The sequence below is a fragment of the Trichomycterus rosablanca genome, chromosome 11, assembly GCF_030014385.1.
Source record: "Trichomycterus rosablanca isolate fTriRos1 chromosome 11, fTriRos1.hap1, whole genome shotgun sequence".
NCBI lineage: Eukaryota > Metazoa > Chordata > Actinopteri > Siluriformes > Trichomycteridae > Trichomycterus > Trichomycterus rosablanca.
This window is the reverse complement of record NC_085998.1, coordinates 33,167,005-33,190,780: the sequence shown is the minus strand read 5'-3', so window position 1 is coordinate 33,190,780 and position 23,776 is coordinate 33,167,005. Positions and strand designations below refer to the sequence as shown.

Sequence of the window (23,776 nt, the reverse complement as noted above, 5' to 3'; positions counted from 1 at the left end):
GTTATTGTTGTTATTATTATTATGATTATGATTATTATAGTTATTGTTATTGTTATGATTATTATTATTATTATTAGTAGTAGTAGTAGTAGTATTGTTATTATTGTTGTTGTTGTTATTGTTATTGTTGTTGTTATTGTTATTATTATTATTATTATTGTTGTTATTATTATTATGATTATTACTATTATTATTAGTAGTAGTAGTAGTATTGTTATTATTATTGTTGTTGTTGTTATTGTCATTATTGTTGTTATTATTATAATAATTATAATAATAATAATAATAATAATAATAATAATAAATAACCACGATGGTGAAGCTGAGTAATTGGGTGCCGCAAAACAGCTTGGATCCTGTCCTAGCTTTTAGTGGCTTTTTCTGACGAGTTTTGCATGTTCTTTCTGTTTAAGCGTCATGGTGGTGGGCTTCCCACTAGAAGACGTGAATCTCATGAATTCTTTGTCTGACCGTGTGTGTGTGTGTGTGTGTGTGTGTGTGTGTGTGTGTGTGTGTGTGTGTGTGTGTGTGTGTGTGTGTGTGTGTGTGTGTGTGTGTGTGTGTGTGTGTGTGTGTGTGTGTGGTATCATTAGTTCATTACTGACTCTGTTCTGCATTTAGTCTACACAGAGGTTCGAGGATTGCCGTTATAAATTATTTTGAAGTAGAATAAACTTCAACCCTGCGTTCTGTGTTTTGGCGTCCTCTTGTGGAGAATAGTTTCATTAGTCTAAATTAAATTTATATTTTAGGTTACCATTTGTACCCTAACAATCGGAGAAAGAGAGTCTTTTCAATACTTTGGCAATACTGTAACTAGTTCAACAGTCATGCTAATAAAGCTACAAAGAGAGAGAGAGAGAAACTTGATGTTTCATACTAGTTTTGGATTACTCTACATTAACTGACACAAACAGTATATACATTTTAATAGCAATAATATTATCAATAATAAAAGGTCATGTTTATTGGTACTTTATTTATTCATGCTGTTTATTTTTGCATTGTTCCAAATTATCTAGTAATTTATGGTCTGACAAAAAAGTAGTTTACTAGCTTGTTGTTGGGTTTACTTCCAAATGCATTAACAATGTGTACGCTAGTGCACTACATGATGTATAAAATAACAATATAGTAGTACACTAGATTTCTAACACAGAGGGATTTGGAATTCGTCCATTGGTCCGGCTGTGCTGTGACGCGCGTTGCGGAAATTGCGTTGTGAAAAAGTTGTTTCTGTTTTTACCTCAGTTTGAGCTGGTCTGACTGGACTTGTGTTTTTGAAGGTTTTCTTTTAGAAGAGTTGACTACTTCAATCGGAACCCAGGTGCTTTATTTATTTTATGCGTGTATCATGTTAGCGACGTTTTAAACACTTTCAGTATCGATTAGTGGTTCTGATTCAGCGGGCTGGTTTTAATCAAACTGATAAAACGGAAAGAAAGTCAGAAGCGTAAAACTATTTTTAGGTATAACAGCTAAATAAGTGTTTAGAACTGTTTATAAATGTATTAGTTCTTGCTGTAGATAGAAGTCAGAGCTTAAAATTATAAATAATTTCATTTTCGTTCACACTTTCGTTTTTTGCTAACTGTGCTAGCCAAACTTAAGGTAAGGTCACGGTGTTCCGCACACCATCAAGTTTTGTTTTGTTTTGTTTATCGTAAATTGAGTTTTATGTGTGTGATATGTATTGTGTAAGATTTTCGAATAAATTTTCTTACTGTATTGAAGGTGGAAATTTTTACCCACGTGTTATTAGTAATATGTAGACTAAGATAATTTCCTGTTTGATTGTAGCATATTTTCTCACTAGCTGTGGAAACAGGTGAGCTTTCAAGAAATTACGTGGCAGAGCAAGTAGTAGTAGTAGTGTAGTTTAAAGTAAATCTGGTGAAAATGGTTGAGTTAGTTTAAAGTAAATCTGGTGAAAATGGTTGAGTTAGTTTAAAGTAAATCTGGTGAAAATGGTTGAGTTAGTTTAAAGTAAATCTGGTGAAAATGGTTGAGTTAGTTTAAAGGAAGTCTGGTGAAAATGGTTGAGTTAGTTTAAAGAAAGTCTGGTGAAAATGGTTGAGTTAGTTTAAAGTAAATCTGGTGAAAATGGTTAAGTTAGTTTAAAGTAAATCTGGTGAAAATGGTTGAGTTAGTTTAAAGTAAATCTGGTGAAAATGGTTGAGTTAGTTTAAAGTAAATCTGGTGAAAATGGTTGAGTTAGTTTAAAGTAAATCTGGTGAAAATGGTTGAGTTAGTTTAAAGGAAGTCTGGTGATAATGGTTGAGTTAGTTTAAAGTAAATCTGGTGAAAATGGTTGAGTTAGTTTAAAGTAAATCTGGTGAAAATGGTTGAGTTAGTTTAAAGGAAGTCTGGTGAAAATGGTTGAGTTAGTTTAAAGAAAGTCTGGTGAAAATGGTTGAGTTAGTTTAAAGAAAGTCTGGTGAAAATGGTTGAGTTAGTTTAAAGGAAGTCTGGTGAAAATGGTTGAGTTAGTTTAAAGGAAGTCTGGTGAAAATGGTTGAGTTAGTTTAAAGGAAGTCTGGTGAAAATGGTTGAGTTAGTTTAAAGAAAGTCTGGTGAAAATGGTTGAGTTAGTTTAAAGGAAGTCTGGTGAAAATGGTTAAGTTAGTTTAAAGGAAGTCTGGTGAAAATGGTTGAGTTAGTTTAAAGAAAGTCTGGTGAAAATGGTTAAGTTAGTTTAAAGAAAGTCTGGTGAAAATGGTTGAGTTAGTTTAAAGGAAGTCTGGTGAAAATGGTTAAGTTAGTTTAAAGAAAGTCTGGTGAAAATGGTTAAGTTAGTTTAAAGAAAGTCTGGTGAAAATGGTTGAGTTAGTTTAAAGGAAGTCTGGTGAAAATGGTTGAGTTAGTTTAAAGGAAGTCTGGTGAAAATGGTTAAGTTAGTTTAAAGAAAGTCTGGTGAAAATGGTTAAGTTAGTTTAAAGAAAGTCTGGTGAAAATGAAAATGGTTGAGTTAGTTTAAAGGAAGTCTGGTGAAAATGGTTAAGTTAGTTTAAAGAAAGTCTGGTGAAAATGGTTAAGTTAGTTTAAAGAAAGTCTGGTGAAAATGGTTGAGTTAGTTTAAAGGAAGTCTGGTGAAAATGGTTGAGTTAGTTTAAAGGAAGTCTGGTGATAATGGTTGAGTTAGTTTAAAGGAAGTCTGGTGAAAATGGTTGAGTTAGTTTAAAGGAAGTCTGGTGAAAATGGTTAAGTTAGTTTAAAGGAAGTCTGGTGATAATGGTTGAGTTAGTTTAAAGGAAGTCTGGTGAAAATGGTTGAGTTAGTTTAAAGAAAGTCTGGTGAAAATGGTTGAGTTAGTTTAAAGGAAGTCTGGTGAAAATGGTTAAGTTAGTTTAAAGAAAGTCTGGTGAAAATGGTTGAGTTAGTTTAAAGGAAGTCTGGTGAAAATGGTTAAGTTAGTTTAAAGAAAGTCTGGTGAAAATGGTTGAGTTAGTTTAAAGTAAATCTGGTGAAAATGGTTGTTAGTTTAAAGGAAGTCTGGTGAAAATGGTTATGTTAGTTTAAAGGAAGTCTGGTGAAAATGGTTAAGTTAGTTTAAAGGAAGTCTGGTGAAAATGGTTGAGTTAGTTTAAAGTAAATCTGGTGAAAATGGTTGAGTTAGTTTAAAGGAAGTCTGGTGAAAATGGTTAAGTTAGTTTAAAGGAAGTCTGGTGAAAATGGTTGAGTTAGTTTAAAGTAAATCTGGTGATAATGGTTGAGTTAGTTTAAAGTAAATCTGGTGAAAATGGTTGAGTTAGTTTAAAGGAAGTCTGGTGAAAATGGTTGAGTTAGTTTAAAGAAAGTCTGGTGAAAATGGTTAAGTTAGTTTAAAGGAAGTCTGGTGAAAATGGTTGAGTTAGTTTAAAGGAAGTCTGGTGAAAATGGTTGAGTTAGTTTAAAGGAAGTCTGGTGAAAATGGTTAAGTTAGTTTAAAGAAAGTCTGGTGAAAATGGTTGAGTTAGTTTAAAGAAAGTCTGGTGAAAATGGTTAAGTTAGTTTAAAGAAAGTCTGGTGAAAATGGTTAAGTTAGTTTAAAGAAAGTCTGGTGAAAATGGTTGAGTTAGTTTAAAGGAAGTCTGGTGAAAATGGTTAAGTTAGTTTAAAGAAAGTCTGGTGAAAATGGTTGAGTTAGTTTAAAGAAAGTCTGGTGAAAATGGTTAAGTTACTTTAAAGAAAGTCTGGTGAAAATGGTTAAGTTAGTTTAAAGAAAGTCTGGTGAAAATGGTTAAGTTAGTTTAAAGAAAGTCTGGTGAAAATGGTTAAGTTAGTTTAAAGAAAGTCTGGTGAAAATGGTTGAGTTAGTTTAAAGAAAGTATGGTGATAATGGTTGAGTTAGTTTAAAGAAAGTCTGGTGAAAATGGTTAAGTTAGTTTAAAGAAAGTCTGGTGAAAATGGTTGAGTTAGTTTAAAGGAAGTCTGGTGATAATGGTTGAGTTAGTTTAAAGGAAGTCTGGTGATAATGGTTGAGTTAGTTTAAAGGAAGTCTGGTGAAAATGGTTGAGTTAGTTTAAAGGAAGTCTGGTGAAAATGGTTGAGTTAGTTTAAAGGAAGTCTGGTGAAAATGGTTAAGTTAGTTTAAAGAAAGTCTGGTGAAAATGGTTGAGTTAGTTTAAAGGAAGTCTGGTGAAAATGGTTGAGTTAGTTTAAAGAAAGTCTGGTGAAAATGGTTAAGTTAGTTTAAAGAAAGTCTGGTGAAAATGGTTGAGTTAGTTTAAAGGAAGTCTGGTGAAAATGGTTAAGTTAGTTTAAAGAAAGTCTGGTGAAAATGGTTGAGTTAGTTTAAAGGAAGTCTGGTGAAAATGGTTAAGTTAGTTTAAAGAAAGTCTGGTGAAAATGGTTGAGTTAGTTTAAAGGAAGTCTGGTGAAAATGGTTAAGTTAGTTTAAAGAAAGTCTGGTGAAAATGGTTAAGTTAGTTTAAAGAAAGTCTGGTGAAAATGGTTGAGTTAGTTTAAAGGAAGTCTGGTGAAAATGGTTAAGTTAGTTTAAAGAAAGTCTGGTGAAAATGGTTAAGTTAGTTTAAAGAAAGTCTGGTGAAAATGGTTAAGTTAGTTTAAAGAAAGTCTGGTGAAAATGGTTAAGTTAGTTTAAAGAAAGTCTGGTGAAAATGGTTGAGTTAGTTTAAAGGAAGTCTGGTGAAAAATGGTTGAGTTAGTTTAAAGAAAGTCTGGTGAAAAATGGTTGAGTTAGTTTAAAGAAAGTCTGGTGAAAATGGTTGAGTTAGTTTAAAGGAAGTCTGGTGAAAATGGTTAAGTTAGTTTAAAGAAAGTCTGGTGAAAATGGTTAAGTTAGTTTAAAGAAAGTCTGGTGAAAATGGTTAAGTTAGTTTAAAGGAAGTCTGGTGAAAAATGGTTGAGTTAGTTTAAAGGAAGTCTGGTGAAAAATGGTTAAGTTAGTTTAAAGGAAGTCTGGTGAAAATGGTTGAGTTAGTTTAAAGGAAGTCTGGTGATAATGGTTGAGTTAGTTTAAAGGAAGTCTGGTGATAATGGTTGAGTTAGTTTAAAGGAAGTCTGGTGAAAATGGTTGAGTTAGTTTAAAGGAAGTCTGGTAAAAATGGTTGAGTTAGTTTAAAGGAAATTTGGTGAAAATGGTTTAGTTAGTTTCAAGGAAATCTGGTGAAAATGGTTGTTAGAATTTCAATCATTTCTTTCTGCTTTTAAAGTATGACCACTGGAATTCGAGGAAACGCAACAGGCTATATAAAACGTTATCAGGCCAGCCTGGACCAGCGGATTCGACAAGGCCAATGGAATCTGGTGTGCAAGGATGAAGAACTGTGTAAGGAAATGGAGGAACTTCTGTCTAAAGGCAATGCTCAGGACTTTCATCCCCAACTTGGGTTTGACACGCTGTCATTGGTGGAGGCATCAGTGAGAGCATCACCCACTGTATTAGGCCAAAATAAACTTGAACATCTTGCCAAGGCATTTGAGGTGCTAGAGCTTGCAGCACTAAATCTCTATCTGTGTCCATGGCGGAAAGAATACAAGGTGGTAAAGGTATGTTGGCAAATTATGAGAATGTCACACTAAAACTGAGTGACTGTTAATTTTTTATACACTACAAAAAGTAGGGAACACCTAATCGTCACTGTATAACACCAAATCAATTGAACTTCAGTAATATCAGTTTGTACAATTAAAAAGCATAAGTGATTGAATCAGTTTCACTTTTAGTGCAAATGAAAGTGACAACAGGTGCACTGGAGAGGCAACAGCAAGACAACCCATAATAAGGGAACGGTTTTGCAGGTGGCCACAGACAATAATTTTTTCCATATCCTTTCTAACTGATTCTTCTCTAGTTTTGCATTTTGCTAGTTTTCTTGTACCTACTGGTAGCATAAGGCAGTACCTGCAGCCCCCTGCAGACGGCTGTGTCTTCCACCACAGTCTAAGAGCATGGAGGAGATACCAGGACACAGGCCGTTACACAAGGAGAGCTGGACAGGGTCGTAGAAGGGCATCGACCCTGCAGCAGTACCAGTATCGGCTCCTTTGTGCGAAAACTGCCAGAGCCCAACAAAATGACCACCAGTGGGATACTGGTGTGCATTTTTTGACAAACTGCTGGAAAGAGATTCAATGAGAGCGGAGAATCTAGTGGGACCTGTGCTCACAGCCAGGCACCGTGCAGCTTGACTGGCATTCACCAGAGAACACCAGAACTGGCACGTCCAATGGATAGATGGTATGGCTCACAATGGATATTTCAATTGAATTCCAAGGTGTTTAGATCAGGGCTGACTTTCTATCCTAATCACCTAAACCACAATAAAGCGTGCAAAAAGTCAAGTGGCCTGAATAATTTCCAAATTATTTTTAATAATCAAAAGGTGCCATCAGCAGGGTTTAAACCTTATTAAAACCTTCATTTTTTCCTCAGACACCTTAGATATACTGGATGCCACACAGGACTTTTTACTGGAAATTTTTTTTTGTTTAATTATACATTTTATTGTTTTGTGTCCTTTCATCATTAGTAAAAGTCCAACTTCTCTCATTTCAGATGTACTCAGGTATGTTTACCCACAGTGTCAAACCTGCTCTTACATCTAAGCAAGCAAAAGAGCTGTTTGGATTGTTGGGATACCAGCCTTCAGGTCCTGGTGAGGAAGAGGAGCTAAGACTATGCTCTAAACCAGTTAATGCTGATGTTCTTCTCCAGCTGGCATGTGCCTTTTTTACTGCTCGTATAGAGTGCCAGCTGCTGCTTTCTGCAGTGGTTACTTTGGGTGGCACAATTAAGTCCGAACTCCAGCTCATTCAGGATAGGAAGGGCGGCCACAGCCTTCACGTAGCACTGGATAATGCATTCAAAATGTTAGAGGCTGTGCCAGTTAGTTCTAATAATAATTTGACAGATGTAGATGCACCTGATATATACACAGATGACAGTTTAGCTTCACCACCTAGCTTGCCTTACATTCCACCAAAAGAGTCTGCCTTGTCATTTAGCATGTCCCACAGTAACACGTCCCAGGCGAAAAGAGAGAAGAATGAAAACACTTCCCAGGCTGTTTGCTTCTCGACGGCGGCGGCCTGTGATCAAATTTCAAAGCTCTCATTAACACAGCAGAGCAAATTTGAAAATGAAAAACAAATTCCAGCAGCAGGGGCTGTTTCATCAAAAGGTAGACATGTGTGTAATTGTTTACAGTCATCTAGCTCATGTCCTGGTCAGTGTATCCAGTGTGAAGAAATTCATGATGAGTCCTGTCCTTGTTTTAAACATTGCCAAAAGCAAGGACATGATGTTAGGCTAAAGTGCCAGCTGAGGACAGCAGAGGACCAACCACAGGGCCAAGAAAAAACATCAAAAAATAGTTTGAAGCAGCACCGCTGTATGAAGAGCCCCACAAATGACTTCTTCTTGGTATGCCATGATTGCCATTATATCCATGATTTCAAATGCAATGAATTCTTAAAGTGTGAAAGTCAAGGACATAATATCCAGCCTACAGGAAAACTTCAGCTGCCTCAAGAAGAAAAGACTGCAGCACCAGAAAGACACGCATGTCTTAAGGAAGATGATAAATACTATGTAATCTGCAGTACCTGTAACAAATACCATAACTGCCTTTGTACAGAAAATGAGCGATGCCAAAATTCTGGTCATGATGTGAAATACCTGATAGAATCAAACCAACAAGGAACCACGGCTCCATCCATGCCTGTTTCTGATCATGATTGCAGTACAGGAAAACTTCAGCTGCCCCCGCAAGACAAAATGACAGAAGCACCAGAAAGACATTGGTGTCTTGGGGTAGATGATAAATACTATGTTATCTGCAATACCTGTAACAAATACCATGACCACCTGTGTCCGGAAAAGGAGAGTTGCCAAAAGTCTGGTCATGATTTAGAATACCCGAAAGAACCAAACAAACAAGAGACCCAGGCTTTATCCATGCTTGTGCATTATCACGAGTGCTGCTCTTCCAGGCAGCCTGATTTGTTTTGCCTTGCTTGCAGAATAGTTCATTCCTCTAACTGCAGTGATAGTCTGTGCAAAGGGCATGAAATGAAGTTCCTTAAACCAATGTGCACAGAATGCTTAAATCATGAGTTTTGCACTTTATGCGGGTACTGCTTCAAACAATATTGTAAAAATTGTTGGTTTAAAAACCCCATGCAGTGCAAATGTGGCAAGCCGCTTTCTATGTCCACCAATGTTTAAACTAACAACTCTTGTATTATTTAGCTTGTTTTAAATGTATATTCATTTGTGCATTTATTCCCTTTATTTATTCCCATTCACATGATAGACAGCAAACCACTTTTGCACTGGCTGTGGCATTATTTCCTATGAAGAGGCACAGTACTGCTTTTCTTGCCATTGTGCTGTTTTGTGATTTGATGCTTGGACTTTTACCTCCTGCTGCTAAGCTCAAAGTTAAGTCAAAGTCAAATATTCTGCTGTCCCTTGCTGATCAAAGTACTGCCGGTGAGACAAATTTATTATATGACGTAGTCAGGAGTGAAATGCAGACATGGCAGGAAGAAACTGATTTTCACAAAACCTTGAAATGTTGTATTACAGTTTAAACTAGAACCATGGGATTGTGAGAAATATACAACATAGCGACTAGTGAGCTATAAAATAGAGAAACCAGGTTTGCACTATGTATAGCAATCCTATGTTTACTAATCCTGGAATTGCTTATTGTTGCTCCATAGCTGTTTTTTAAGATTTTATTAAAAATATGATTAAATAAGGCCCCTTCAACCAGCCAGTACAAATGAGGAATCCTTTCAGCCTTCTTACCTTCAGACATAGCCAATCATGTCTGCTAGCACCTGGCCGGGCAATAGCAGAGCTGAGATTCAAACCTGAGCGCTCAAGATCTCATTGCTTCTTGTTTTGAAAAAAAAATATATATATATATTGAAAATGCATTCTTTTTTCCAGTTTCCACACAATAGCAGACATAATTACTAAATGGCCAAAAAGTATGTGAACACATGACCATGAGCGTGGTGGACGGATTAACATTCACAAAGGCTTATGTAATAACTGCCATAATAAGCCTGTAGTTTATTTTGCTTCTAAATGACTTTTTAATGAATGTAGTTAATTTACAATAGTTAAAAAAATATATATATATATTATTTACACCGCTTACATTTGTTTCTATATGGTTAATTTAATAATTGTATGTATATATTATGTAATCACTTTATGTATTATGCTTCCAGTTTTTTGTTTTTTTTACTTTGTACAGTACTATAGTATTATACTGTAGCATTTATCAGTAAGCATAAACAAATAAATAGATATGGAGAAAAGGGTTAAATAAGATTAAACAACTGGCTCATTTAAGCACCTTACCTCTTTAGGTTTTTTATTCATTTTTTTAACAAAAACAGTATTGAGTTATTTTGGCTGTATGTTTAAGGTCCTCTTGTTGAATTGTTCATCTGTTTTCCAGATTCCGTTTCTTGGCCAGTGAGATTTAGTTTTATTTAATATGTCTCAGTGTGTCACTTTAATCATGTTTCCTTTGATAACATGTTATGCCCCACCCAAAACTATTTGCAGAAAAAGCTGCCCCATATCATCATGCCCCCACCTCCTTACTTCAACTTGGGTTTGGTGTTTTCTGAATCAAGCACTTAACTCTTGTTTCTCCAAACATGAGGTGTAATTTGCACATAAATAATATCTGGAATGTGTTTTATTTTTTTGTAACATACATTAATATTTTTAATAGTGTCTAAATGCTTTTTTCATATTCATATTCTTTGATAGATGTAAATTGGATTTATGCATTGGAACTATATTAAATAACAAAAACAGCAGAATAATTGTTGTCACTCACTGTAAATCTTGGAGTGCCCTAAAGGTGCTTGAAAAATGTATTAAAATTATCAAACATTCCTCAAAACTTTCTGGTTTACCTACTTTATTTTATGTAACACACAACACTGAGTTTGAAAATCACCCAACATGTCTTATAACTTGGCCAGTTATATAGCACAAATAAACAGAACATTGGTAGACAAAATAATGGCAAAATAGAAGCTATAAAACTGCTATTCATTGTATTGCTCCCAGTTCACATTAATAAAGGTTTTACAGTCCATTCGGTCAACATAAAGAATTCCATTGAGATGATCCATTTCATGTTGCAGTATCCTCGCCGGCCAGCCACTTGCTTGCCAGGCAACAGGTTCAGCATTTTCATTCAGCCCTTTGGAAAGAGACAATTATTATACTGCAAGATTACTAAATATCAAAGCATTTAAACTGTAGCAGGCCTCATCACCCAACCACATTAATGCTCATATAGCTAAATAATAAAATACATTTACAGTTGTGTTTCAAAATCTAGTGGAAAGACTTTCAAGAACAGAGGAAGCTGTTACAGCAGCAAAATGATTGTGTTTGATGTCCATCAATCACAAGCTGTTGATTTACACTATATGGCCAAATGTATTTGAACACCCCTGTCAGTTCTTAAATGTAGCTAAAATTACTAACTGATGAAATAAACAATTTAATAAACTTTTATGTTTCCAACTTAAAATGACGAGCCATTTTAACAAACCCTCCAAATTCTTGTCTCACTCCATATTCATGCCTTTGGTTCTTAAATGGGATGCCCAGCTAACTAAGGTTCGGGTGTTCACATACTTTTGACCATACGGTGTACATTGTCATGTATAGTAGTCCTACCATAATAAAAATATATTACCTGAAACCTTTACTGAGATGTATCGTGGCACAGAAGCAGAATAGCCTGAGATGCTCTTACAAGCCTCCTGGAAGCTCACAGTCTGTCCATCCAGCACAGAGAGCTCAGGATTCACAAATATCTTGAGTGGCACCGTGACCAGACCCCGGGCCTGGATGGTAGCAGGCGAGTTGTCCTGCAGCATCTTATCTGAATATTCCATAGCGATGATGCGCAGAGGAACACCGACCTGTGGTGCACTTATTCCCACACACTTTAGCCTTTGCATTACTGTTACCATCTTTTTTATCACACGCTGGACCTCAGGTCCCTCTATAGCTGCAGGGTCCACAGCTGCAGCTTTGCACCGCAACACTGGATCTCCAACCTGACAAACATGACTGTAAGGAGGAGCAGGTGGCGCTATGACTTTTCGTTTCAGATACTGCAGGTATGAGCGTGTTTTCACGCTTGTGGACTGTCCGCGTACAGGTGCAGTGAATGTGAAAGAGGAAGAATTCCAGGTGAAGGGAAAGTCATTGCTAACTGGAATCCTCAACACACAAGGAAAAAAGGTCCTCAGATTTCTGGTCATGATCATAAACGACACTGCAGCTCTGTCGCACCTGTTACAGGCAGTAAATATCCAAGAATTAGTATTATACATACATACATACTGTACATACATACAGTGGTGTTAAAAAAAATAGTGATTTTAAAAAAGTGAATAAAGCACAAAATCATTATAATAACTTTTATTTCCAATTCTGAAATCAAAACATTAACAAAATTTAGCCAGTTTGTGTTAATCCTTTACAGAATATTAGGCTGTTCAAAAAAAATAGCAGTGCCAGCATTTTTCTTTAAAAACTTTTAAAAAAAAATGTATCTATAACATGAAAAAATTTTTGTATAAACTGAAAATGTTTGAGGTTTCACTTTACTTTAAATTACTGAATTAATATTTAGTGGCATAACAATTGTTTCTGAGAGCTGTGTTGCATGGAGTCGACCAACTTCTGGCACCTCTGAACAGGTATTCCAGTCCAGTATGATTAGACGACATTCCACAGTTCTTCTGCAATTTTGGGTTTTGCCTCAAAAAAACGTGTTTCAGATATCAGAACACAAGTTCTCTATGGGATTGAAGTCAGGGGATTGGGCTGGTCACTCTATTACCTCAATCTTGTTTGTCTGTAACCAAGATGTTTTGGGTCATTGTCATGTTAAAACACCCATTTTAAGGACATTTCTTCTTCGACATAGGGCAACATGATCTCCTCAAGTATTCTGATATATTTAAACTGATCCATGATCCCTCATATGCCATAAATAGGCATAACACCATGGTATGAAAAACATCCCCATATCATCATTTTGTACCACCATGCTTTACTGTCTTCACAGTGAACTTTGGCTTGAATTCAGTGCTCGAGGGTCGTCTGACATACTGTCTACGGCCACTAGACCCAAAAAGAACAATTTTGCTTTCATCAGTCCACAAAATGTTGAGCCATTTCTCTTTGGAGCAGTCAATGTGTTCCTTGGCAAATGTTAACCCATTCAGGACATGTCTTTTTCTTAAATGGGACTTTGCAAGAAGTTCTTGCTGGCACTTAATCATCTTCTGTACTCACTGGGAACTTCAGATGTTCCTTGATCTTTCTGGAGGTGATTATTGGCTGACCCTTTGCCATTTTGGCTATTCTTCGATCCATTCGAACAGTAGTTCCACACTTCCTTTTGCATCTTTCAGGTTTTGGTTGTCTCTTCAAGGCATTTGAGATCATTTTAGCTGAGCAGCCAATAATTTGCTGCACTTCTCTGTATGTTTTTCCCTCTACAATCAACCTTTTAATCAAAGTACGCTGTTCATCAGAACAATGTCTGGAACAACCCATTTTATCCAGTATTTCAGAAGGAAATGCGCTATGACCAACATTTGCCACCCTCCTACCTTAAATAAGGGACAAAATTGACACCCATTCTTCTGCAGAATGAACGACTTCACCAATTGAAATCCTCACTGCTATTATTTTGAACAAGCCCCTTTCAATCAATGCTTCGATTACTCAGAATGAGCAGCATGCACGTCCTAATTGTTGGGTTTGTTTTGTTTTCATTACTCTACTACACTTTCAAGTAAATTTTTTGCTATGTAGAAATATCACTTCTACTAAAAACATTGATTTATCAGGTTAATGGTGTTGGACTGCTATTTTTTTGAACACCACTGTACATAGAAAAATGGCTACTGGATAATACCACATTTAAAATGCCAATGGTCATATGTGATATAGTACAAAAATACACAACACATACATAAATATGAAACGTTTACAACTACAAACAGCAACCTGAATGTGTTCCACTTTAAACTGGCAAAGTATTGTTTAAATATAATACACATTATTATGCTTTCTCATAAATAGTTAGAGAAACAACTTCAATAAAAATGACAATAGAATAACGTAGATTTACTATGAAGAAAACATAAAATAATAAGAATTGTAAACCATCTGGTATGACTATTTTGGATTACAAATTTTAGCTTAGCATAAGGTGACAGTTCTTAGTCTGCCCATTGTTCTGTGTATTTTTTGCTGTTGCATTTTCCTCCCAGCCTATTTTCCCCATTTCCTAACACAATTCCTCTGCTGCTTGGACAGTGGCTGCATGTATATTTATCACCAGCAGATTTTCAAAAAAACAACAATAACCATATAAAAGGATTTAGATTTGTTAATTTTGATAGAATTATTCAATGACATCATGGAAATTTAAAAACTGCCATGACAAACATACATACATCTATCTTACTAGTGTAGATTAATAGATTTATAAAAAAAAGAATGATAAGAAATATGAGTGAATTTACATGGTGAAACAATATGGATATTTACACATGGTTGAACAGTGCAAACAGAACAGTGCAACCGGTATCTTAATTAATACATTTGTTAAGAATTATTTGTTAAAAAAATAAATTGTGAAAAGTCGATATGAAAATACGAAACTTTTTCTTTTTAATTGTAATCTGTTAGTTTAATTGTGGCTCACATTAATGAACTGTACATGTCTGAAAAGCTAACATCAGATACAAAGCTATTGTTTTTGATTATTTAACTTTGTTTTTACTTAAATAATTAACTGCAAGTCTGAGAACGATATATTATTTCACTGTGAGTAATCGTGAGCATGCAATTTGCAAAATCGTTTTTCTTTCATTTACCTTGCCTGATGTCTTCCATGATATCCAGCATGGCCAGAGGTTACGGTCATTCAACTTTTCAAAATAAAAGTACCTAAGTTTGTATAATGAGCTACTCAAATTACTAAAAGAGTTGCAGGATACAGTCCAAAATTAGAAATATTTTACTAGATTATAAAATAATTTTATCACAATAAATGTATAGGAACTTGGTGTGGCTTAATGATAAGAACCACACTGCCCAAGTTCAGGGATTTAAACTCCAAGCTGGGCTCAAAAAAACAGCATGACATTATATGAACCCAGGCATTGGGGAACACATATTAGTTCACACTTGGTGGTGGTCCCAAGCCCGGATTAACAGGAAAACACTGTGCCACATCAAAAAGGCAGACAAATAATCCACCCTTAATGGGAACAGCCGAAACAATTATTTTAGTTTTATCACAATATTAATGCAATATTTATTTATTTATTTATTTAAGGAAGTTGCATGAACAATGATGCACTTAACATCCTGGTTACTGTCTGTAATAGTGTAAAGGGAAAAAGTGAGGGAGTGAAAGTGGAAGCATGTGGTGTCCTGCAATAGATTAGCACCCTATCAGGATCAGAATAAAAATGAATGATTCATTATTTGTTAATAAATGTAGTATTATACACAGAAAGTGAATCCAGAGTGCCCTTAGATGTAAATGTGTGAATACATTTACAGGTGTGTGTAATGCCTTGTAATGAATTATTGTCTTGTCCAATGAGAAGGCTTGTGCCCAGTGTTTCCAGAGGGTGCTGGACCCAACCTGACCAGAATTATTTGTGTTCTTTTTTTTTCCAACCATAACTGGTCTAGGGTTTTGTAGACCAGTGATAAAGGTCAATATGTGTATCCCTAAAACAGCCTTTAATTATTGACTTTCCCAACAAACTTTTTGATCGCTTCTATGGCTTCGTTGATGACTAAACAGCGATCAGGATTCAGCAATACTTTAATTATTGACTTTCCCACCAAACATTTTGGTGAATTACTTGATGACTTTACAGTATTGCAATGTGTGGTATTATTCTGGTCATTTTTGCAATATATTACCAGGATATAGCTGCATGTCCATATGTGCTGATGGATAAACGTTGGAAAGTAGGCCTGTAACATGGTGTGAAGGCTGTATGTTTTTGTTTAATGTGTCTCCTGGTCGTTAAGCTATATTTACTTGCAATTTTTGAGTACAGAACTTTAATTCTAAGATTAGTTCTAAGATAACATAAATACAATCGTTGATATTTAAATACAAACAACACGACCAATTTCCAGATTGTAATTTGTCGCGCACAAGTCTGCGTAAATTGAACGCACCTATACGCTTCTCGATACAACATCACGTGGCTGTGACGGTGTTGTTGTTGAGAGACGAACATGGCGCAGATTGATCGCTGCTGAGGACCTAGACGATAACAACAAAAGAATTTTTCTTCATAAAGATCGATTTTGTACAATGCACGTGTGAAATGGTCTCAATCTCGGATTGGATCGCTTCTACGGCTTCGTTGATGACTAAACAGCGATCAGGATTCAGGAATACATTCAAGGCCATTCATAAACATTTCTATAGGACTTCAAACCCCTGAGTGATTTCGGATATTTAAACATTTTTACTCTGTTGAGGGAGGATTACAGTTAAGTATGGCCGGAGAAGTGGGAACTGGGAACAATCTGCCGGAGGGCATAGAGAGATTAAAAGAGGAACACAGAGAGGTAACATCATTTTTACTTTTACTTCACGCAGGGACGCACATGTCTGCTTGAGCTGTTTAAAAGCAATTCTAAAAGGGAGAGATTGCAGCAGTAGTGTGTTTCTCAACCTGGACATGTTCATTATTAAATCCTTTAAAAGCTTTGTCAGAGTTTGCACACATGCTACTTTACGGGTTGTTTGCTGGATTTGGATTTTCTGGAAAGTTCCAGGTACTCTCACGTTGCACAGTTAGCCAGGCAGGCTGGGTAGTAGGGCTGTTCGGATCCGACTCCGATTCTGACTCCGATTCTGACTCCGATTCTGACTCCAATCCAAAAACTGAAACCAGTACAGAAAAATACAGAAGGGACACAGACTTGTTAAAGACAAATGCTTATTTTCATTTTCATTAAAATTTCAGTTGTCCCATGCTTTAATAAAGGTAAACCGTTACCAGATAACTTGTGCTTGCAGTGTAGGAGGGCGTTTGTCAAATGAATCTTAACTTAGTTTATTATGATTTTAACGTCATGTTTTACACTTTGGTTACATTCATGACAGAACGGTAGTTATTCATTACACAAGGTTTATCAGTTCACAAGTTTATATCAAGCACAGTCATGGACAATTTAGTATCTTCAATTCACCTCATTTGCATGTCTTTGGACTGTGGGAGGAAACCGGAGCATCCGGAGTAAACCCACGCAGACACGGGGAGAACATGCAAACTCCACACAGAAAGGACCCGGACCGGTCCACCTGGGGTTCGAACCCAGGACCTTCTTGCTGTGAGGCGACAGTGCTACCCACTGAGCCACCGTGCCGCCCCTTAACTTAGTACAATTGCTCGACACTGCTCTGATTCATAAATAGAAAATAAAATAAAATAAGCTCTGATTACTAAATATACTAAATAAATAATTGCACTTACTAATATTTATCAATCTGAGGTACAAAGCAATGCTTAAAACTGTGTTTTGTTGTTTTGTGAACATTTAAAACCACACCAGCTTCATAGGTTGACCAGTTGACCAGGTAACTTTGATGGTTTAAGCTAAGCCCTAAAGGGTTTAGGCTAAGTTCCTCTACAAAACACCCCAACATATTCAACATATTTTACTCTTTGTGTGTGGGGTGTTTTTGTAGAGGAACTCGGGAGGGCTTAGCCTAAACCATCAAAGTTGCCACAAACCAGACTTGACCTTCACTTCTTCTGGCATCCAGCAAAATTGGATTTATGCACCAGATAAAATGTGATTCAGAACTCCAGGGAATGCTTCTCTCTCGCTTCAGATTTCAGTAACGGTGTATGACCCCAACTAAATACTTGCTATTGCTTATGCTGATCCTGATCATGTTAGGTTACACTTGGACTTTCATGCAACCAAATCTATGAAGCTTCTGATTGGTTTCATAAGTGTTTAAAAATGCGGTGTGGTTAAATTAACTTTATTTTAACATCTATGTTTGCTTCTTTTAATACAGAAAAATTACCAAATATGTTATATGACCAGGGGTGCCCAAACATACTGTATATAAACCCACTTTGGTCAAGCAAAGGTACATAAAGGTATTTTTCACATAAATGAAATGTATAAATGAGTAAAATAGTGTTAATTGTGTTCTTTAAATCAATATCAGCTTTGGTTGTACATTTACATTGTACCATGCTACTGGGAAGTTCACATTTCATTTTAGATTTTTCAGGGTAAATGTGACATTTTCTAGCGGTAAGTGATTACCAATTGGCTGATTTTTCTAAAATAGCTTACTTTGTAAGGAAAATAGAATTTATTTCCATTAGTGCTTTAAGTATCCCAGAAGTGACTTACTTATAAACCATGTGTAACTGTCCCAATAACAGGTGGTGAAAGACTGCAAAAGTCAGATAGCACACTGGTAAGTCATTCAAGCCCCTCATTCTTTTTTTTTTATCACTTTTTTAAAATGTATCATTCTTATTTACTGAGCACTGTTATGTTTATTAAGCATGTAAACCCAGTCCTGTATACATGATGCATATTGTGTAGATCTTTTTTGGAAACAAATATTTATGATGGCTACATTTTATAGTGAAAAATTATGAGCAAAGAACATTATCATTTGTAAAGGGAAGAAAAAAGACATTTCTAGGACAAGACTTTCATTTGTGGTCCACATTAATGTTGCATGGTGTGCATTTTTATCTGTCTTTACATTTAATAAGGATATGGTGTGGCATTTGAAAATGTAGATAAATTATGCTATTGCATATTCCTAGAGGGGTTAATAAGTGTGTTTTAAGTTTCCAGCTACAATAAAAAATGTATTTAAAGTTTTTGTGCATACACAGGTGTTCAAGTGTTTGGTGTTTCTTGTAAAGATACAGTTTCATGAGCTGTCTAATAAATAATATTCTGTATTGTAACTGTGTAACCTATCCTATGTAACACATTTTACTTTTCTATACCAGGAAAAAGGTGGAGAATGATTATAACAGTCTGCAGGAGCGCCTCACCACCTTGCCCGATAAGCTTTCTTATGATATAATGGTATATAAAATGTACACAAAATTATAACTTTGTATTTTATGTTATGTACATTCCTATGTAACTCTTCTGCTGTGAATTATGGAGGTGCCTTGATAAAGTGCTTGATGAACGTATGTAAGGTATTTGCTCTGTGTTTTGACACTGTAAGGTACCATTCAGCTCTTTGGCTTTCATGCCTGGGAAGCTGATTCACACCAATGAGCTGACAGTTCTTCTGGGTGATAACTGGTTTGCAAAGTGCTCGTCTAAGCAGGCCCACAAACTGGTAGAACACAGAAAGATATGTGAGTTAGACTTGATTTTTTTAATACTATTTTTAATACGCAATGGGAAACATACATTATTCTGCAGAAAGAGAGATATGAAAAACAGCACAAATGTCTTCTGTTCCTTCAGATGTCAAGAATAAACTTGATGATTTGCACAAAACAATGAAAAACTTTCAGGACAGAGCTGGATTTACTGAAAATCTTGAACGGATGACTGGTGTAAGCCCCTTAGTTTATCAAGTGATTGTTTGTTTGTCTGTGTGTTGGTTGGTGTGTTTGTGGTCTAACAATGCTATCACTTTTTACAGGACACAGGGGATTTTATTGACATCAGAGAAGAAGTTGGAAAAGAGAAAGTAGTTAACAAAGGTAACGCTGAACATGAAATTGCTGGACCGAACCGCACAGTTTATATTTGTCATGGATTATGAATATTTGGACTGTTTCTTCCACTGCATGTGAGGAAAGACTCAATAAAATATTACAAAAAAGAAACCTTAAGAGGAACCAGACATAATAGGGACGCCTTATAGAAAAAGCTTAAATGCTTTCCTTTGCTATACAGTAAATGTTTCTTATTTGTGATGTTTGTCAGGTAAGCATCGGATGGCCCATATGCCCAACTCTAAGCCTAAGGAGGAATATGTGGTGCAGCTAGAGGAAGAAACAAGACAAAATGGTGAAAGCTTTAAAGAAAAACTGTCTGAGGAGGAGCTGTGGGCTCGACTTGATGAGCTGGATCGGTTGGAGGAGGAGCAGGATGAAAGAGACAGGTGAGATAAACTCATCTCCTGTTTGAAAGTAAACACTTTTTTAAAGGATGACATACAATGTCCCACTAAAGTGCCTTCAGCGAGGGTTTCGATCTTCGTCGGTATAACTTGAATTAACCACAAATACTTCATTGTTCCCATCTCTACTCAGGGTGCCAATGTTTTGCTGATTATTCACTGTGCATCTACTCTTCTTTGTTGTTTTTGTGTGTTAGGCTAGACAGCACTGATACTAACGGAGAGGACACGACTTCCTCCTCCTCCTCATCATCAGAGGAAGAGAAGGAGGCAGATTCAGCCGAGTCATTCAAGGTTAATGGTCACGAGGACCATGCTCCTGCCTCTCACACAGACCAGGTCAATGGCATCATACCACACCTTAATGAGGATGAGCAAGATGAAGACATAGCTGAAATGGAAGAAAGCAATGGTCTGCCAACTATTTACTTCAATCACACAGTGGAGCCTAAAAAGGTGAGAAATCTTGAATACCTTTATTTTCTAGTCAGATGATGCAGAGTAAACCAGGAACTGACTGATTGACTGTGTTGGGTTGTAGGAGAAGTTATGAAGTGTTTATCTTCTCTGTGGTTTAGGTGCGAATAAACACAGGAAAGAACATGACTCTGAAGTTTAGTGAGAAAAAAGAGCAGAAAGAACAAGCCAAGCGGAAGAAGAAGAATGGCAAAAGCAATGGCCACAACCTTCATGAACATCATAAAATCACAACTCCATCTGATATCTACAGGTAGAGTCCATTTTTAGTTTTGACGAATTAAGGGTGCATTTTCCACTGCAACTAAAAACTGGAACTACTGAGGCCAGAAAACTGAAATTGTGTGGGTGTGGTGGGGGGAGTTTTTTTTTTTTATATAATGATGTGTTTTCTACTAAAGGTTTAGTACTAAGGTGCAACTGGATTTAAGGATACCTAAGTTTAATTTTAGCTAGTTTTATTCTTTTCAATTTTCCTTTGTCTCATTTATGAAAACCTATTGTAACACAGTGCAAAAGCACATGTACAGAAATACACTGTATGGACGCCTGTTGGACATCTCCTTTCAAAAACAAGTGGTATTAAAATAGTGATCTATTTGTGATCATTTTTAGCTACAGCCACTCTTCTGAGAAGGCTTCTAAAAAAAACTGTCTGTAGGAATTTGTGCCTGTTGAAAGAGCATTTGAATGGCTGGGCACTGATGTTTCTCAAGTAAGCCTTGACTGATGTTACAGTTCATTTTTAAGCTGTTCAGTAAAGCTGACATCAGAGCTCTGTAAAGGCCACTGGAGTTTCTTTAAAGCAAGCTTTTTTATGTCTTTATAGACCTTAGGATATACTGTCCTTTATATAATTCATTATACATGTTAGCAATTGTTGTGGCTAAAACACAGGAATTCAATAATTAGAATGGGTGTCCCAATACCTTTGTATATATAGTGTATCTGTTTTTGTTTTTATCATTAATGGTGCTAATCTAACCTGCTAGTTTTTGCTTGATGTTGACAAAATGCAAAAACCCTGTCAGGTAGCAACTTTGGTAAGTTTTATTTCACTGCTTCTTGTTGTGCAGTGAAAAAAAATGTTATGACTGGACTTACTTGCATTTGGAAAAAAAGCAATGAACTGGCACACACTATTGTCAGGTATTAGTCATAGTAATTAGTAATAAGTAATTGAAAAATTCTTAAAAACATCACTGGTGTTTGTGTGCATGCAGGGTATTTGTGGACGTGGTGAATGGTGAGCCAGTCCCGAGAAAATCGATTTTAAAATCACGCAGCCGGGAGAACAGTGTGTGCAGTGATACCAGTGAGAGCAGCACAGCTGATTTTGAGGAGCGTCGCGCTTTTGTTAACCGTTCACTCAGCCATGATGATGCCACTCACAGTGACGGCATAACCGAAGAGGACAGTTCAGCTAACATAAGCCTTTACCCTAATGGCCGATTTGAGGTACTGAACACTGTAGCTCTGTCAGTTTAACTTGAACTATACTGTTGACATGCTTTTGCATGCTAATTAACCCTTAAAAATGAACAAAAAAGCACTTCGGTGGTACAGGGCTAACTAAAATGCTAACTAATTTCATATGCTACCTCTTCTCTGGCTTATAGGCATTTTCAGGCACAGTGATTGAGAAGGATCCACTGCCCTCAGTGATACCTCACCTGACCATCGCAGCTCCTGCTCTACCAACAATACCTGAAAGAAAGCAAGAAGAGCTGGGCTTAGAACCAACCCAGGAGCTGCCAAAGAGGGTGTCAAAGTTTAAAGCTGCCCGGCAGCAACAGAAGTGATTCCCTTGAGATCAAACAGTTCCTTTTTCAATTCTTTTTGAACGACTGTAATACTAGGCGTGACTTTAGTTCTACACTTTCGTCCTGCTGCTCTCTTTGTCGCTCTGTACTGCACTTCTGTGCCATCTTTTTTGTGCCAGTTCAGTCAGTTTCAACTAAATATACTTTGTTCTATGCGTTTTTATAAATTATTCTGTTATGAAACGGTCATGCCAGTAGGAGGAGTTGCTCTGCACAACTGTTTGGCCTTTTCTCTGCTGAATTAGCAGTGCACATTTTAAACTGAGACTAATCCACCTATCTCCTTTCACACTTATGTACTACCTTCGCTTTGTGTATTTCTCTAAAGCGCATACATGATCAATGTGAATGTAAGAGTAGCTTTAGGAATATCACTGTCCCATGCTACACACATGCTCTTATTTGATAAGGTTATTATTAAAGGGTGCAGTGATTAAAGTGCTGCTTTGATGATCTGTCTCATTAAGGTGTTTTGTAGAGTTAAAAAAAAGTTTAAAAAAGTAATTTGTTGTGTTTCCAGTTTTTGAATGTAGACAAGGTTTTGTGATTGAATACACATGTTAACAGAAAGAAAAATAAATTAATTTGCCTATTAAATGTATTGTTCACTGGAATCCTGTTTGTCAAGCTTAATTTAAGCAGGCAGTTTTACAATCACAAATCTAAAAATTTGGGATGGTAAATAAAATGCAGCTGAAAACAAAAAGCAGCATAAATAGTTTTTTTATTAATATCTTTTGATTTATAATTTGATTTCTGTAACACTCTCGATGCCCAGATGAAACTAAATTTCAACCAAACTGAACTTCTCTGAAGAAGGCTGAAGTTGTTGCTCTTGTAGCTGAAAAAATCACATAGAGGTCACTATCTTAATATCTTAATTTTTGAAATGGGATATCCAACAAGCTCATGGTCAGATGTCCAAATACTTTTGGCCACAGTGTACCTCAAGTTCTTGTCAGCTTTACCGCTGTTTTGTAGGTGTGCTGCCGCTAGAGGGCGATAAATCTTAAATTTTAGTGTTGCAGCAAGGCAAGACTGGTCAAGCACACCTCGAGGTCAAACCACATTATAATTAAATTATTTGTTTTCTTACAAGTATATTGTTTATTAAACATTTTCAGTGGTAGTGGAGCTGCAATAGGTGCCATTCAATACCGTAACAACTTGTTTAACCTATAATAAATGTTTGGACTAGTGATGTTTTGTTTTCAACAATTTATTCTGACCTGCTGCGTCTCTGATAAAATACATTTATGGGTGGCCCACAATGCTTTCACAACATTATGCTACTGTAAACTAAATCTTGCTATGGTGCTTAACTTGAACATACAAATCCCATTACCAGAAAAGGTGGGAATTTTGTAAAGTGCAATGAAAAGAAGAATCTGTGATCTGTTAGTTATCTTGAACCTTTTTTAGCAAACAAAAAATACAAAGAAATGACGATGGTTATGTCAAAATATAAACGTTTTGAATTGCTGCAGGCAATACACTTAAAGTTGGGATAGGGGTTAAATAAGAGTAAAATGTTTAGGGTACACTGTTTTGAAACATTCCACAATAACCAGTTGAATTGGTAATGTGAGGTTATTATGTTTAGGTATAAAATCAACAAAAAGAACATTTTTGAATGCACATTTGCAAATGATTTAGTTCTTTCGCTATTTGCCACACATAATATTGTAAAAGGTTCAGAAAATCCAAAGAAATCAAAGGCTTTTTAGGGCAAAGCCAGAAACCACTGTTGAATGGGCATGACATTTGTACCCTAAG

At 36.1% G+C, this 23,776-nt stretch overlaps 3 protein-coding genes across 5 annotated transcripts; 2 read left to right on the top strand and 1 right to left on the bottom strand.

Annotated features, from left to right (window-relative positions):
* Positions 1 to 1,255: 1,255 nt before the first annotated feature.
* On the top strand, positions 1,256 to 10,368 carry spata2l (spermatogenesis associated 2-like). Of its 2 annotated transcripts, XM_063004218.1 has the most exons (3): positions 1,256 to 1,327; positions 5,655 to 5,991; positions 7,001 to 10,368. In XM_063004218.1, exons 2-3 carry the CDS (start codon positions 5,656 to 5,658, stop codon positions 8,669 to 8,671), a joined length of 2,007 nt encoding a protein of 668 aa, XP_062860288.1. In that variant the 5' UTR covers positions 1,256 to 1,327; position 5,655; the 3' UTR covers positions 8,672 to 10,368. The 2 variants fall into 2 exon arrangements, with proteins under 2 accessions (XP_062860288.1, XP_062860289.1); XM_063004219.1 differs by lacking the exons at positions 1,256 to 1,327; positions 5,655 to 5,991 and adding an exon at positions 6,203 to 6,682.
* Positions 10,369 to 10,380: 12 nt separating this feature from the next.
* pdf (peptide deformylase, mitochondrial) lies at positions 10,381 to 14,426 on the bottom strand. Of its 2 annotated transcripts, none has more exons than XM_063004217.1 (3): positions 14,401 to 14,426; positions 11,190 to 11,794; positions 10,381 to 10,685 (listed from the first exon to the last, which is right to left on the bottom strand). In XM_063004217.1, exons 2-3 carry the CDS (start codon positions 11,767 to 11,769, stop codon positions 10,528 to 10,530), a joined length of 738 nt encoding a protein of 245 aa, XP_062860287.1. In that variant the 5' UTR covers positions 11,770 to 11,794; positions 14,401 to 14,426; the 3' UTR covers positions 10,381 to 10,527. The 2 variants fall into 2 exon arrangements, with proteins under 2 accessions (XP_062860287.1, XP_062860286.1); XM_063004216.1 differs by lacking the exon at positions 14,401 to 14,426 and adding an exon at positions 14,047 to 14,078.
* A 1,358-nt stretch (positions 14,427 to 15,784) lies between these two features.
* On the top strand, positions 15,785 to 22,597 carry uri1 (URI1 prefoldin like chaperone). Its single transcript, XM_063004772.1, has 11 exons — positions 15,785 to 16,129; positions 17,974 to 18,008; positions 18,562 to 18,640; positions 18,789 to 18,924; positions 19,037 to 19,128; positions 19,218 to 19,278; positions 19,505 to 19,682; positions 19,898 to 20,156; positions 20,279 to 20,430; positions 21,401 to 21,635; positions 21,797 to 22,597. The coding sequence occupies exons 1-11, from the start codon at positions 16,058 to 16,060 to the stop codon at positions 21,977 to 21,979; spliced, it is 1,482 nt and encodes a 493-aa protein (XP_062860842.1). The 5' UTR covers positions 15,785 to 16,057; the 3' UTR covers positions 21,980 to 22,597.
* Positions 22,598 to 23,776: the final 1,179 nt, after the last annotated feature.